General features: G+C 45.8%; 1 protein-coding gene across 2 annotated transcripts in view; it reads right to left on the reverse strand.

Annotated features, from left to right (window-relative positions):
• Nucleotides 1-6,396: 6,396 nt before the first annotated feature.
• The window catches only part of nlgn4xa (neuroligin 4 X-linked a), a 270,911-nt gene continuing 259,768 nt past the window's right edge, over nt 6,397-17,539 (reverse strand). For both annotated transcript variants that reach the window (XM_080197667.1, XM_080197666.1), the window contains 2 exons: nt 9,045-9,834; nt 6,397-7,246 (listed from right to left, as the gene is read on the reverse strand). In XM_080197667.1, the coding sequence (XP_080053793.1) occupies nt 6,400-7,246; nt 9,045-9,834 (1,637 nt within the window). In that variant the 3' untranslated portion in view covers nt 6,397-6,399. The remainder of the gene's footprint in view (nt 7,247-9,044; nt 9,835-17,539) is intronic.

Below are 17,539 nucleotides of genomic sequence, written 5' to 3' on the forward strand. Positions count from 1 at the left end.
GGTTAGTACTGCTTCCTCACAGAGAGACAGTGTCCCACATCCCACACAGTGACAGGGATCCGGGTTCGATTCCCGGCCTTAGGTGACTGGAGTTTGCATGTTCTCTTTGTGTTTGCGGGTGCTCCGGTTTCCTTCCACAGCCCAAAGATGTGCAGGTTAGGTGGAGTGGCTAAGCCAAATTGCAGAGAGACTTGGATGTATCATTGAAGGTGGTAGGACAGGTGGAGAGAGAGTTAATAAAGCATAAAGTATTCTGGGCTGTATTAACATGAGCACAAAGTACAAGAACAAGGGGGTTATGCTGACCTTCTGCGAGACACTAGTTAGACCTTAGCTGGCACCTCACTGTAGGAAGAATGTGTACACAACAGGCCTAATTCTGGTCCTACATCTTAATGTCTAATTTACTACGGCCAATTCACACCTTTGGACACTTTGAACTGGGTGGACGGGAGTTATTTATTCTACATGCTGCAGAGATTTGGACTGTGGGAGGAGAGGAGATCTTGGGCAGTATTTGGGAAAATGACTGTCGAATCTCTGTCCATAATAGATCGAAGGAGACTCAACTGATAATATTTTACCATCCGGGTATTACACCATGCTTCAGACACAGGAGAAACACTGATATATCCTCACTGTGGCAAGAATGCAAATTGGTGGGAGGTAACTACACAGATAAGTGGGCGATTCTCTCATCCTGCTGCGTTCCTTTTTTAGAACTATTTAGACCTGAGCTGGAATATTGTGCGCAGTTCTAGGTGCCTCACTATAGGAAGGATGTGAGTGCACTGGAGAGAGTGCAGAAGAGAATAGAGCCAGGGAATAGTTTCAGTCTAAAGATGTGCAGGTTAGGTTGATTGGCCATGCTCAATTGTCCCTTCGTGTCAGGGAGATTAGTGGGGTAAATATGTGGGATAGGGTCTGGATGAGAGTGTTGTAGATGCAGACTTGATGGGCTGAATGACCTCTTTCTGCACTGTAGGGATTCTGTGAAGCATCAGTTATGGAGATAGACTGCAGAGGTTGAGTGTCTTCTCCTTGGAGAGAAGAAGGCTAAGAAGAGATTTGATAGAGATGTTCAAAATCGTGAGGGGGCTGGACAAAGTAGATAGAGAGAAATTAGTCCTGCTCATAAAAGGATCCAGGACGAGAGGGACACAGATTTCAAGTGATTTGCAAAAGAAGCAAATGTGATGTGAGGAAAAAAAGCTTTTCCACCCAGCGAGTGGTTGGGGTTTGGAATGCACTGTCTGGATGGAGGCCGGTTCGATCGAGGCATTCAAGAGATGATTACTTGAATAGGAGCAATGTGCGGAGGTCCGGGGGGAAAAGGCAGGAGATTGGCACTAAGCCATAATGCTCGTTTGGAGAGCCAGTGCAAACTCAATGGGCCGAGTAGCCTCCTTGTGCGGCAAAACAATTGTGTGCTTCCGAAAAACGTCTATTGTCGATTGCTGTAAAATGTAACCACTGCCCTTAAAGGATGAAAATCTGTTGTCTTTGCCTGTGTGGTTGACTCTTATCTGCCCTCTGAAATGGATGAGCAAGTCACTCTGTTCAGAGGCAATCAGGAATGGGCAATGAATGCTGGCCAGACAGTGATGTCCACATTCCATGAAAGAATAAAACAAATCATGGCAGTTTGAAACATGAATTCAGTTTTTTTCTTTAACTCCAGAAATAGGAACCAGCGGAAGAGGCCATGAAGCTAGCAAACTGAAATAACACAATTAATTTGGCAACATCCTTTAGGAAAGGAAATCTGCTGTTCTCCGGCAGTCTGGCCTCTCTGAGACTCAGTCCCACAGCATCGTGGTTGATGTTGATTGCCCTCAGGAGTGGTGGAAAAAAAGCCCTCAGTTCACTGTAGGAGTAAGGTCGCCACTGTCACTGTCCCGGGGCATTAAATACCAAGCTTGCCAGCAGTACCCATACCCTGAGAGTGAATTTTAAATTCATTCATTCTTTTTAGTCATTCGTGGAACATGGGTTTCGCTGGCTGGGTCAGCATTTATTACCCATCCCTAGTTGCCCTTGTTCAGAGGACGGTTGAGACTCAACCACATTGCTGTGGCTCTGGAGTCACATGTAGGCCAGGCTGGATGAGGACGGCAGATTTCCTTCCCTAAAGGACATTACTGAACCAGATGGGTTTTTTTCCAACAATCGACGATGGTTTCAAGGTCGTCAGTGGATTCCTAATTCCAGATATTTTTTATTGAATTGAAATTCCACCATCTGCCGTGGTGGGATTCAAACACGGGTCCCCACAAAATTAGCTGAGTTTCTGGATTAATAGTCTAGCAATAATATCACTAACATATTGCCTAACATGATCACTAACATGATTTGCTTTCCTGACTGGCTGTTATCAACAGCATGGAAATAATAAAAGGATTAGTTTTAGTCATCTGTCGTGGTGGGATTCGAACCCAGGTTCCAGAACATTAGCTGAGTTTCCGGATTAATAGTCTAGCGATAATACTGCTAGGCCATTTGTGACATTAATGTACCTTTAAAGATTTTTTTAAATCATGTTCTCTGCGAGTTAAGAAGACCTTTTCAGGTTTTCTTTCACTGTTGCCAGGCCATTTGCTCAAAGTCCTTTTATTGCTATTTCAATGGCTTAAATGGGGTTTTGTTTATTTTTCCTCTGGGCCTCAAGTACTTTCTAGAAGTTGTTTTACGATCCTGCATTGTTAGGGGGAAGACTGATGGCAGGTCATGTGTTTTAGACAGTTTTCTTTCTTCATAGTGAATTCAAGGTTTTACTTTTAATTTGGCTGGAAGCAGTTTTCATTTAGAAGGGACATCAAGCTGAAAATAATTGTTTTTCTCTCTCGCCCTGGTGTTGGAAATTCTGCTGGCTAACTGGAAGCAAGGTTTTTTGCCTCCCTGGAGTGGAAAATCTGGTATTGGTGGTTGGCATGACTACAGCCTCTTTCCTTAGTGTTTTGGGAAGCTGTTCTGGGTGTATCCAGAGGTCTGCTAGAAGTTACAATACTGGGAAGGCAGAGTTTCAATTCTCCACCCAAAAGTCTGAAATCCAACATCACGTGAGCATTCATATCTTATGTATTAAACCTGTGGCAAATGTTTTGTTCATGGGATTTTAAGCTTATTTTATTTATTTAAGTTTGTTTATTAGTGTCATAAGTAGGTTTACATTAACACTGCAATGAAGTTCCTGTGAAAATCCCCTAGTCGCCAAATTCCAGGTCTTGTTTGGGTATACTGAAGGAGAATTTAGCGTGGTCAATGCACCCAACCGCACATCTTTTGAACTGTGGGAGGAAACCGGAGGACCGAAGCAAACCCGTGCAGAGATGGGGAGAATATGCAGACTCCACACAGACAGTGACCCAAGCTGGGATTCAAACCCAGGTCCCTGGTGCTGTGATGCAGTGGTGCTAACCACTGTGCCACCGCGCCATCATGTTTTGTTGGAACCGTGCTTAGCTGTTAACGTTTATACAACATCATGATTGTTTTGTTTGTATTGCTAATTTTCTATATAGGTTAACCATATTCTTAAATAAACTTTGTTTGGTAAAAGCTCCCTAGTGGGTCATTTGAATCATGACTGAGGTGAAACATATCATGGCTTATCTTAGCCAAATTCAAAGATACAAAACCTATGAACCAGGTGGACTCCATAGAACACTTTGGAGTCTCTGATCTCAATTACAACACCTAAACACCATTCCAATGAAACATAGGTGGCACTGTATCATGCTTTTTTTGTCTGTAATTGGTAAAAGTTATTGCTAATGTTCTATACATGTTAACACTATGAGGACTATGAGGAGAGGCTGAATAAACTAGGCTTGTACTCGTTAGAGTTTAGAAGAATGAGGGGTGATCTCATTGAGACGTATAAGATGTTGAATGGGATGGATAGGATAGAGGTGGAGAGGCTCTTCCCACTCAGAAAGAACAGTAGGACTAGAGGGCACAGCCTCAAGATAAAGGGGGGGTCGGTTTAGAACAGCGTTGAGGAGGAACTTCGTCACTCAAAGGGTGGTGAATCTCTGGAATTCTCTACCCGTTGAAGTGGTGGAGGCTGCCTCGCTCAATATTTTTAAGACACGGGTTTTTGATAGGCAAGGGGATTAAGGGTTATGGGGAGAGGGCGGGAATGTGGAACTGAGCCACGACAGATCAGCCATGATCTTATTGAATGGCGGGGCAGGCTCGAGGGGCTAGATGGCCTACTCCCGCTCCTATTTCTTATGTTCTTATGTATGTTCTAACACTATTCTTAAATAAAATGTGTTTGGTAAAAGCTCCCTAGTGGATCATTTGAATCATACCTGAATTGAAACATCTCATGCTTATCCTATACAAATTCAAAGATGCAAAACCTGTGATCCAGATGGGCTCCATTGAATGCTCTGGAGTTTCTGACCTGAATGATAACACATTTCCTCACCCTGGTTCCCATTTAAAACAGGAGTAAGAATGTCACACCAACGCATCAGGACTGTGGTAATATTGAAGGCAGCAAAAACATTTGACTGGAGCTGGCGTGGGGTTACTGTGGGTCACGGGCGATTTAAGCATACATAACAAAAGTACAATGAATTAGAAAATAGTGTGATCATTTTATTTAAAAAAGCTGCTGAAAATTTTATATATATATATATGTCCAGCCAAAAGGTCATTGTCTATTATCACTTAAGGCAAACAAAAGTGGAACAAAAACATATACATCGATATACTACATTTAAAGACCCTTCCTGCTTTAAAATGTATTGGACATAATGAGGGAAAGAATGCACACGGTTAACAAGATTCAAATGAAAGTCTATTACTGGTATTCTAGGGTTGTGTCCACACGAGGCACGCTTGTCGCAGTGGCAAATCCATTTTCAGTCTCCCTCATTCCCAAGTGTGGGTATTATCCCTTGACCGTTGTATCCCAGACATCATGAAGGTTGCGGCACAGAAAAACCTTCCTCCGTACCTTCCACGCTCTCACAATCCCAAATTGCCTCCCCTCAGACACACCGCATGGACCTGTGCGCGTTGGTCACTGCTTCTCTGCCCTCCCCTCAAGGCAAATAACAAAAGCGTCGCACCGGAGAAGACGAACGATGAGAGAAAAACTATTTTTTTTTGTCGGCTTTTAATATTAACAGTATTGTTTATTTGTAAACCCTCCCCGCCCCACCCCGAACCGTCCTCACGAATCCCACGTTACCTGGGGACCCTTTTTTTTCTTTTCCTTTCCAAAAACGTACCAAAAGAAAATATAGATTCACAGTCGCTCGCTACGGTACTTAAACATGCACCTAACATAATCTAAAACAGAGATAAGCTAAGTTACATAGAAGAAATGTTTCGGGCAGTAAGCATAAGCGAGCACCAATATCTTCTACAGAGGTTGACGTTATGAATTCCCAAGACTCAGAAAGTACTCCAAGAACCATATTATCCATGTAAAGTAACTGGCAGAGAACGGAGATGGTGAATCTCATGTATATACAGAAAGAACATGATATAAAGCACAAGCTTTCTAAAAGCTGATCCTTTTAAACTCGAAAAGAAAAGAACAATAAAAGCTTTTTCTCTTAACCCACAGCTATTTACAAATGTTTACAAAGTTTCATAAATACAATTCAGAAGAACGTGTCGGTCTCACTTGATACAGACCTGGGATTCGCACAACTGAATTGTCCCTTTGTTGATGGAACACCGTAGTCACCAAGTGGATTACATCACACGTTTCGGAGCGAGAGAAAAAAAAACCTTTTGTTCGGTAATCAATCCTGGCATTAAGGGTGTAACACAACATGGCACATTGAAGATACTGTACAATCACTTACTTTGCAACTAGAGCTATCCTTTGTTGAATACACTTGTCCTGTAATTTATATTACCCACTGCCTCTGCCAGATGATGATAAAGAGTCCATTCGCTGTGTCGCTGGACTGGGCTGTCACTTATTGAGAGATCCATCTGATACAGTGGAATAGTTAAATTAGTCTCCAAATGTTCATCATTTATAAAAGACTTAACGCTGCCTCTTCCCATTGTAGAGTGCACCGTTTCGCTTCTTTGTTTTTTGTCTGTCTCTCCGTTGTTTATTTTCATTTCCCAGGATCGAAAGTGGATATGTGAACTACCCGCCACCCCTCCCCCTGCCAAACCCATCAACGCCTCCACCCCCCCCCGGCCCCCCAAAATCTTCCCCACCCAAAAAAAAAGTAGTTACTCGATATTTGTCTCCTACTTGTAGATCCGGATGGTTTTCCGATGAGTTCTGTTTCGATTCTCGTTAAAATCATTTCAAAAATGGGCTTGCCACCCAACTAAGGAGCCCGGAAGAGGAGGGGGGTGGGGGGGTGGAGGGGGGGAGGGGGGTGGGGGAGGTAAAACCCACTCCTCGGGGAGCTATACTCGAGTCGTCGAGTGTGCGTGGGGCAAATTCGTACTGTTCTGGCCTCCGGTGAAAGTGTTAAAGGTGTGCAAGGGTTGCATGCCAGCCAACGTGTTTGGGATCATGGTGATGGTGTTGGGTGTCATGAGGGGGATGTCGTCCGGGGACCTCCGCAGGGTGAGGGTGTAGTCGGGCGGGCAGGTGAGCCGCAGGGTGTCGTGGGTCTGCATCGACTCGCACTCGTGGTCCATCTGCTTCATCTGCAGCGACATGATCTCTTCGTTCTGCAGGTGGGCCAGGTCGTTGGCGGTGCCCCGCTGCGGGCTCTGCCGGCGGTGCGTCTCGTGGCGCCGCTTGTCCTTCTTGTAGTAGAGGGCGGCGAAGGCCAGGATGTTGAGGAAGAGCAGCGAGGCTCCCACCGCGATGGTGACACTCAGCTCGGTGGAGTAGTCGCGCTTGTCCTCGATCAAGACCGTCGTTTCTTCGGGGCTCGACTTGCGGGTCTCCTTGGCCTGCTTGGGGTTGTGGGAGGGGGTCAGAGGGGGACGCTTGGTCGTCGAAGACCACAGCTTCCCTGGAGCGCGCCTGGTCACGTACGGGAAAGGCGTGGAGTCCGTTTGCGGGACCTTTGTGGTTGTCGACACGTACTGGAAGATCTCATTCAGATTGTGCAAGTGGGGGACAAGCTCCAGCCAGAAGGCCACTTTGGTCGCTCGGTAGTGCTCCCGCACCCTTGGTTTCAGGCCAATGTGGAGGTAGAGTTGATCCTTTGGGTTGTACTTTGACCAGGCTACCTCCTCAAAGCGATTGGGTTTTGTGTGGATGAACTTTGTATCCTGTGGAACTGGCTGATTTGGGTCACTGAAATACAACATGGAGGCCAATTAGAAAAGAATTAACATGGCGCAACAAAGTTCTACCAGGTTTCCACCAAAAAGTTGGCATCAAGCTTTTGGGGGGAGATTTCTGTGGCGCAGGGTGGGGTGCATGGCAAATGTCAGAATACTGACCCTCCCCTCCACCTGTCTCCGAGTGACGTGAACTTGAGGCCTAGTCCATTCAAACTCCTGGACCTCAGTTACAACCATGCCTTCCCAAGGCTTCCATCAAAACAAGATTGGATGGAGGGAGTTGTTTCAAGCCTGGAGGCCACGATGGAAATCATGTACTGAAAATGGAGTATAGGAGGCTTAGGGTGACCTTATAGAGGTCTATAAAATAATTAGGGGCATTGATCAGCTAGTCAATATCTTTTCCCAAAGGTAGGGGAGTCTAAAACTAGAGGGCATAGGTTTAAGGTGAGAGGGGACAGATACAAAACGGTCCAGAGGGGCAATTTTTTCACACAGAGGGTGGTGAGTGTCTGGAACAAGCTGCCAAAGGTAGCAGTAGAGACGGACACAATTTTGTCTTTAAAAAACCATTTAGATAGTTACATGGGTAAGAGGGTATAGAGGGATATGGGCCAAATGCGAGCAACTGGGACTAGCTTTGTGGTTGAAAAACCTTGGCAGCATGGACAAGTTAGGCCGAAGGGCCTGTATCCATGCTGTAAACCTCTATGATTCCAAGTGCTAACGAAATTCGGCAATTCCATTCCACCACATTAACAATCTGGCCTTGAAGAACAAAATTGACCCTACCATCCAGAGACCAAAAACTTGTACAAATATTCGCAGGGAACACAATGTTTGACAGTAATCTCTCGCAAACAAGAATGAGATAATGTTCAGATTAACGCTTTGAGTTGCGTTAAGCTATAAGTGTTGGCCATACCATTGATCAAAGCTCTTGTTCAAACGGTACTCCACAGTTTTACATGTCAAGAGAACAGACAGGGCTTTAATTTAGTGTCTCACCTGAAAGACAGCGCCTCCAGCAGTACAGCATCCCTTCAGTGGTGCATCGGGAATCTCGGTCTAGATTTTGTGCTCAAGTTTGTGGAGGGGGACTTGAACCCACAGCCTCTGGTTCACAGGTCATGACTGTGACCAATAGAGCCAGAGTAGACACCATTGCCAGAATTTTACCGCCTCGTCCACCTCAGGCTCGTAAGGTACTGTCCCAGGGCCAATGGAGAATGCCGTTTTGCAAGCCTCAACCGACCTGATTCTGGGGCAGGCGTGCCGGTAAAATTCCGGTGCATATTCCCTCATATAATTATATAATCTGTGAGCAATCATTTTAACACTACAAGTTATGTTTTGTTTAAATAAAAATATAGGGGGCTATCTTACCAAAGAAATTCTAAGTGCCAAATGAGCATGAAAATGGTAGATTATTGGGTTAAGAATCCAATTAGACCGCACTCCAAGGAAAACAAATGAAGCAAGATCAGTTTCCTTCCAGCAGGATGCTTAAGCTTGCCCAAAACCCGGTAGCTTACAGTAGAGGGTGCCATTGCGCATGTGCAGATCTGTCTGTTCTATTTATCATAGAATTTAAATAATATAATGAGCCTCATGCTTGTTTCGGGCAGAAGGCTGATCTCGCCAGTTATCGAGTAAGAGATGAGAAACTGGGCCCAATTTTTTGCCCCTCTTGTCATCTTGCCTTGCCCATTGGCCAGCATTGTGAGAAGGCAAGGTCACACCCCCATAGTGCTATTAATCTAAAAGAGAAACAGAAGTCTCAAAGAGTCTCTGTAAAGTCTGCTTACCCTGTTTTCGCAAAATTGGTCCAGTAGGTCATGACCACAGCACTGAGCATCACGTCATTCTTCGAGAAGTTACAAGGGAAAAGCTCAGTGGGTCCAATCATTGGGACACCAAAGACATAGGGCACTTCATCGCCATGGGCAGCATCAGACCAGCCTGGCTTCATGTCGCTCTGGCAATGGTGGTAGAAGGCGTAGAAATAAGTGGGCGAGCCGTACTGGGCGTGCAGGTCCGCCGTAGCCACTGCCGGGGCCACCCACTGGTGGTCGGTAAAGAGCGCCACCAGGGTTTTGCGCCTGGTCTCGGGGTTCTCCTTGTCCGCCCAGTCGGTGTACATGAACTTGATGGTCTCCCGCAGGGTGTCCTTCCCTTCCGGGTAGCCGTAGAGGTTGTCGACAAAGTTGGAGACGGCGAAGTCGAAGTCGCTGGCCGAGATGCCGTCCTCGTTGTCCACCATGTTCTCCACGAACTTCAGCCCCTCCCCTTGGTTGACGCCCAGCATGATGTCGTAGTTGAGGAACTCGCCCTGCTCCATCAGGATCTGGGGGTCATCCGGAATGACGTCGCCATCGATGACTGGCCCAAAGGCAATGTGGTAACGGGCCGGCATGATGTCCTGCTCAATCAGCTCCTTGTAGGTCTTCATCCGCAAGCACTCCACCAGATCAATGGTGTCCAGCATGCTGCAGCCAACCTTCTCAGCCAACAAGCGGGTATACTTGGCAGGCTGGTAGTTGACTGCCCAGCTGGATAAGGCTGTCCCACTCTGGATGATTGCCTTCTGAAACAGACCTGTTGGTTCGATAAGAGAAGCAATTTAATCAAAACACAACACTGGGCAGTCGGAGAACATGCAACTGATGAAATCTGACTGGAAGAAGGCTCATGTGGAACGTAAGATCAGAAGAAACAGGAACAGTAGACCATTCAGCCCATCAAACCTGCCCCGCCATTCAATACATTCATGGCTTTCTCACCAATTCCCCTTAATTCCCCAATGTCTTAATGTTTATATTCCAGCCTTCAGCGATGGAGCGACCACAATCCTCTGGGGTAGAGAATTCCAAACATTGATAATCGTCTGAATGAAGAAATGTCTCCTTTTCTCAGTCTTAAATGATATCCCTCAATCCTGAGACTGTGATCACTGTGTTACATATTCCCGGACTAGTGTCAGAGCTATCAAACCCTTTCAGAAGCTACTAGGTTTCAATGAAATCGCCTCTCATTCCCCTAAACTGCAGAGAATATAGACCCAATTTACTTGGGTGCCAAGGCCCGATGGAGGGGTCATTAAAATGCAGCTGGGGCATGTAGACTAACGATGGGTATGGCATCCGATTTTTTAAAATTCATTTGTGGGACATGAGCATCATTGGCTGGCCAGCATTTATTGCCCATCCCTAGTTGCCCTTGGAGGGCAGTTGAGAATCAACCACAACTTAATTCCAGATATTTTTTATTCAATTCAATACATGCCGTGGTGGGATTTGAACCTGGCTTCCCAGAACATAGCACAGTACAGTAGCACAGTGGTTAGCACTGCTGCTTTACAGCTCCAGGGACCTGGGTTCGATTCCTAGCTTGGGTCACTCTATGTGCAGAGTTTGCACATTCTCCTTGTGTCTGCGTGGGTTTCCTCCAGGTACTCCGGTTTCCTCCCACAGTCCAAAGATGTGCGGGTTAGGTTGAGTGGCTGTGCGAAAATTGGCCCTTAGTGTCCTGAGATATGTAGGTTAGAGGTACTAGTGGGTAAATATATAGCGATATGGGGTTAGGGCCTGGATGGGATTGTGGCTTACAATTTTTTTATTAGTGTCACAAATAACATTAACACTGAATTGTGCCCAGAATCAGCACTTAGAATCAAAATGGTAAAATTGGGCCCTTAAAGTTTATTTTATTATTAGTCACAAGTAAGGCTTCCACTAACACAGCAATGAAGTTATTATGAAACTTCCCCAGTCGCCACAATCCAGCACCTAACCAACTGTGGGAGGAAACTGGAGCACCCGGAGGAAATCCACGCAGACACGGGGAGAATGTGCAAACTCCACACAGACAGTGACCCAAGCCGGGAATCAAACCCGGGTCCCTGATGCTGTTAGGCAGCAGTGCTAACCACTGTGCCACCGTGCCGAGTTAGATGTACAGGTTAGATTGACCATGATAAATTGCCCCTAATGTCAGGGGATTAGCAGGGTAAATGTGTGGGATTGCGGGGTTGGGGCCTGTGTGGGATTGTTGTCGGTACAGGTTTGATGGGCCAAATGGCCTCCTTCTGCACCGCAAGGATTCTATGATTCATTTAGCCCATCTTGTCAATGGCGGCCCAAGGACACCCAGGTGCTCTGTCTAATCCCACTTCCTCCACCAGGCCCATAGCCCAGTAGCTTACAGCACTTAAGGTGCAGATCCAGGGACTTTTTAAAAGGGTTTAGGGTCTCTGCCTCCGTCACCAACTCGGGCAGCGAATTCCAGACACCCACCACCCTCTGTGTAAGAACATTCTTCCTCATGCCCCTTCTACATCAACTGTACACTTCATCATGCCCCCACTACGCTTGTGTTGAATCTAGAGTCTAGAATTCTCCACCAAGGGAAATAATTTTGTCCTGTCTACTCTATCTCTTCCCCTCATAATTTTGTGCACCTCAATTAATCACCCCTCAGCCTTCTTTGCTCCGAGGAAAATAACCCCAACCTATCCAATCTCTCCCTCACAGCCAAGTTACTAAGTTCTCTTGCATTGCCATTCTTTCTTCCTCCTTTCACGAGATCTCCTCCTCTCTGCACTGGCAGGTGAGAACTTCAGTAAGCAGTCTCACAACACCAGTTTAAGTCCAACCAGTTTATTTGATAGTAATCCCACAAGCTTTTGGAAACAGTAATGAGAACTTGCCAGATGTTGAGACCATGGGTGGGACTTTCCGGTCACACTCGCCGTTCCCCCCCACAGACCAAAAAATCCTGCCTGAGGTCAATGAACCTCAGCATGGTCCATGCCACGGTTCCTGTGGTGGAAAGTTCTGACCCACAAGTCTGCCTCCTGTTATTTTATAACACAAAAACATCTGCAAATGGACCAGAATGACGTCAAGATGCTTCAGAGTGTAATACAAGCCTCAGCTTCACAGGTGAACATAAACTGATGTCATTTTAGTTCAGCGGCAAGGAGTTGAGGATTTTCTCCAGTGAAATGTCTATCAGCTGCCAGTTCAGGTTAGGTTCGAACATGGCTTAGAATATTACAGATTAAACAGTAAATCACTTAAGACCAATTTACTTGTACATATCAAATTGGAACAGCGAAAAGTGACATCCTGATAACATAACTAGTACTAAAAGAAGCAATTGCCATTTCACAAGAGGTTGTCATGATTGCTTTTCACTCACCAAGACCACACTGACACATGTCGAGTCCAGGACTGAATCCACCATTAGAGACTCATGGTATACACCCATCATTACAGACCCATAGGATAAACTGACCGTTGCAGGACATAAATAAATGCACCATTACAGGACCATAGGGTAAACCAATCATTACAGAGGGGGAGATGCTGGAGTTGGACTGGGGTGGGCACAGTAAGAAGTCTCCAAACACCAGGTTAAGATCCGACAGGTTTATTTGGAATCACGAGCTTTTGGAGCAGTGCTCTGTCATCATTTACCTGAGGAAGGAGCAGTGCTCCAAAAGCTCGTGATTCCAAATAAACCTGTTGGACTTTAACCTGGTGTTGGGAGACTTCTTATTGAATCGTTACAGAGCCAGAGAACAAACTAACCATTACAGACCTATAAATTAAACTCATTATTACAGACTCATAGAATTTAACCTATCATTACAGTACCATAGAATAAACCCATCATTACATGGCAACAAACTGACCATTGCAGGACATAAATAAATACACCTTCACAGGACCATGGAATAAACCAATCATTACAAACCCAAAGAATAAACCCATCATTACAGACCCATATAATAAACTGACCATTGCAAGACATAAAATAAGTGCACCGTTACAGGGCCAGAGAAGAAACCCACAATTACAGGGAAAATTTGCAACTCTGTGCATTTGCCTGGAAAGCAAAAATCTAATTCTAAAATGAGGAATAAAAAGTAACCTTGCTGGTGTGGAGGCTTCCAGAAACAATGATTTGGTGCAAAATTAATGGTCATTAATAGTCGTGATCGGCATGGCAGCACAGTGGTTAGCACTGCTGCCTCACAGCAACAGGAACCCAGGTTCGAATCTGGCCTTGGGTGAGTGTCAATGTGGAGTTTGTATGTTCTCCTCATGTCTGCATGGGTTTCCTCCGGGGGATCGGCCATGCTAACTTGCCCCTTAGTGCCCAAAGATGTGTCGGTATTCATATCCCAATCTATGTCATAGAGTCATTGAGGTTAACAGCATGAAAACAGGCCCTTCGGTCCAACTTGTCCATGCCGCCAAAAAAAAGTTGGAAAATCTCAGCAGGTCTGGCAGCATCTGTAAGGAGAGAAAAGAGCTGACGTTTCGAGTCCAGATGGCTCTTTGTCAAAGTTGAACCAACCTCCCATCCATTGACTCTGTCCACACTCCCTGCTGCCTCAGAAAAGCAGCCAGCATGATCAATGACCACATTCACCCCGGACATTCTCTCTTCCACCTTCTTCCGTCGGGGAAAAGATACAAAAGTCTGAGGTCACGTACCAACCGACTCAAGAACAGCTTCTTCCCTGCTGCCGTCAGATTTTTGAATGGACTTACCTCACATTAAGTTGATCTCTCCTACACCCTAGCTATGAATGTAACACTACATTCTGCACTGTTTTCCTTCTCTCCAAACGGTATGCTTTGCCTGTATAGCGCGCAAGAAACAATACTTTTCACTGTATACTAATACGTGTGATAATAATAAATCAGATCAAATCAAGTGCTGCCAGACCTGCTGAGGTTTTCCAGCATTTTCTCTTTTGGTTTCAGATTCCAGCACCCACAGTAATTTGCTTTTATCCATGTTGCTCTGTTTTTTCAAAACCCCTAAGCTAGTCCCAATTGCCCGTGTTTGGCCCATATCCCTCTATACCCATCATACCCATGGACCCATCTAAATGCTTTTTAAAGGACAAAATTGTACCTGCCTCTACTACTAGCTCTGGCAGCTCATTCCTGACACTCACCATGCTCTGTGTGAAATAATTGCCCCTCTGGACCCTTTTGTATCTCCCCCCTCTCACCTTAAACACATGCCCTCTAGTTTTAGCCTCCCTTACCTTTGGAAAAGGTCATCCTGCAGTCATGTCCTTGGAATGACTATCAAATCGCACTAATATATTTTATTTGAGCTCATTTTGATTTGGTGGGTGGCATGGTGGCATAGTGGTTAGCACTGCTGCCTCGCAGCGCCAACGACTCGGATTCGATTCCTGGCTTGGATGACTGTGTGGAGTTTGCATGTTCTCCCCGTGTCTGCGTGGGTTTCCGGTTTCTTCCCCCAGTCCAAAGATGTGCCGGTTAGGGGGATTGGCCGTGCTAAAATTGTCCCTTAGTGTCAGGGGGATAAACTAGGGTAAATATGTGAGGTTACGGGTATAGTGTTGGGATAGGATCATTGTTGGTGCAGACTCAGTGGGCCAACTGGCCTTCTTCTGTACTGTAGAGATTCTATCTGCTCATCTGTTTCATTTCACACACTACAGATGGAATTTTCTCATAGTGTGTCAGAGTATCAGGCTCCCATTCATTTATACCAAAGAATGGTATAAGAAAGTGCTGCCAATGAAATGTTGATGACTATTGATGTGTGAGGTGTGATACGGATAAGCACGGATCAAATTTTTTCTCAAATTCAGGTGGGAATTACCAAGTAATGCGATGCTAGGGTCCAATGAGAATAATAATGTGGGCTGCACGGTGGCACAGTGGTTAGCACTGATGCCTCACAGAGCCAGGGACCCAGATTCAATTCCAGCCTCGGGTCACTCTATGTGTGAAGTTTGCGCCTTCTCCCCGTGTCTGCTTGGGTTTCCTCTGAGCGCTCTGGTTTCCTCCCACACTCCAAAGATGTGCGGGTTAGGTTGAATTGGCCATGCTCAATTGCCTTTTGGTGTCAGGAGGATTAGCAAGGTAAATGTGTGGGGGTACGGGGATAGGGCCTGAGTGGGATTGTTATCATTGCAGGCTTGACGCTCCGAATGGCCTGTTTCTGCACTGTCGGGATTCTGTGAATCCAGATTAGGTGCTTTTTCCTGAGCAATGGACAGACGCAAGAAGGCTGTCCCTGTTCAAAGCACGTCCTACCTGAAAATACTCTGCTTGTAAATTGCTATTTTTCTCTGCTGAAGTTAAATAATAAAATGATTGTAATCGCTGTCAGACACTATTACAGCTCAAGTGAACAGAAGTTTACTCTTTTAATGACATCATTTTCTCAGCGAGCGGGTGCTGGTAATGGTTCTGCTGTAGCTATTTACACCTCTGGGTCCATTTTTTGATGCATTACTTATTACTTTTTGCCTTTAGGCGTTCATTCATTCCTGATCTCAACCCTCTTGCACACCTTTCCTTTTGTTCTTTCTTCCCCACACCTATTTTTCCCCGGCACCACGCTCGCTAAAAAAGAACGGTTCAGTCTCCGAGCAATTCCAATTCTGATGGCTGTCCATTGACTTGGAATGTTAACCCTCCACATACACAGCCTGACCCGCTGTGCGTTTTCTGATTTCTTTCGCAAAAACATCTTTCCTAGTTGGATAAAAACATGCTGCGCTATGAATTAATCTTGACTTGCTTTCTCAAAAAGCCTTTCAGGCATTAACAACACGCGTTCCGCGTTCTGCTTTAATCCCAAACTCAAAGAATTGGCTTCCCAATGGACAGGAGCTTCAGTAAATGCTACTTAAATAATGTCAGGGGCTTGTTATAGCAATTTTTTTTATACATTTGTAAGACATGGGTGTCGCTGGCTGGCCAGCATTTATTGTCCATCTCTAGATGCCCTTGGAGGGCAGTTGAGAGTCAACCACATTGCTGTGTCCCTGGAGCCACATGTAGGCCAGACCAGGTAAGGACGGCAGATTTCCTTCCCTAAAGGACATTAATGAACCAGATGGGTTTTTCCAACATGTAGATTTCTAATTCCAGGTTTTTTTTATTGAGTTCAAAGAACAAAGAAAATTACAGCACAGGAACAGGCCCTTCGACCCTCCAAGCCTGCACCGAGCATGCTGCCTGTCTGAATTAAAACCCCCTACCTTTTTGGCGCCATATCCCTGTTAATGTGTTTGTCAAGATGCCCCTTAAAAGTCACTATCATATCTGCTCCCACTACCCCCCCCCAATAGCAGGTTCCAGGCACCAACCGTTTTTTGTGTAAAAAGTTCCACCATCTGCGTGGCAGAATCTGAACCTAAATCCCCAGAATGTTAGCTGAGTTTCTGGATTAATAGCCCAGTGATAATACTACCAGACCATCACAGTCCCATTGAACTGAGGACGAGTACACAAAAAAGGGCAATACAAAACCTCTTGATATTACTTAACCATTGGCCGAATTTTGGAGTGGTGATTACCCCAGTGACGGGCTGACAATCTAGGGGTGGGGACCACTCCATCTCAGCCATTTCCAGGAGCTCTGGCCAGATTGTGTGGCAATCCGGAGGTTGATAAGTTGCTGTCGGAGCTTCCATCCCTAGAGGGACAAGGTTCCACCTCAATTAGGCAATCAGCAGCTCATCAGTCTCAGCAGCGCCACTGGAAATAATGGCCATTACTGGGACTGCACCCAGACCAGAGAAGCTTCATACAGGCTGCCCTCAACACAAGTTAAGTGGGATGGGGGTCACTGACCTTCCCTAGTGAGATGGGTGGCATATGGATGAGGGGGGGGGGTGGTGTTCCTGCAGAGGTGTCTTTTGATGCCTGGAGGGGCCTTCCATGGCCAGTAGATTGCCAAGTAAGACACCTCACAACGCTAGGTTAATGTCCAACAGGTTTATTTGGAATCATGAACTTTCGGAGCACTGCTCCTTCCTCAGATGAGTCCATGGTGGCACTCTACACCAGCATCCCCCATGATGATGGCTTTGCAGCAACAGCCTCAGTACTCAACACCGACAACTGCCCATCTCCAGGTCCATTTCATCTGCTTCATCCTAGACCACAATGTCTTCACCTTCGACAACCAGTTCTTCATCCAGGCACACAAAACAGCCATGGGGACCAAATTTGCACCTCAACAGGCCAACATCTTCATGCACAGGCACGAACAAGACCTCTTCACATAGAGAATCTCCAACCGATGCTGTACGGCAGATACATCGATGACATTTTCTCCCTTTGGACTCAGAACTAGAGGGCACAGTCTCAAAATAAGGCGGGGGGGGGTGCAGTTTAGATCGGAGATGAGGAAGAACTTCTTCACACAAAGGGTGGTGAGTCTCTGGAATTCTCTGCCCATTGAAGTGGTGGAGGCTACCTCGTTGAATATATTTAAGTCACGGGTAGAT

This window comes from Carcharhinus amblyrhynchos, chromosome 10 (assembly GCF_965287045.1).
Source record: "Carcharhinus amblyrhynchos chromosome 10, sCarAmb.v2.hapA, whole genome shotgun sequence".
In the NCBI taxonomy this organism is placed as follows: domain Eukaryota; kingdom Metazoa; phylum Chordata; class Chondrichthyes; order Carcharhiniformes; family Carcharhinidae; genus Carcharhinus; species Carcharhinus amblyrhynchos.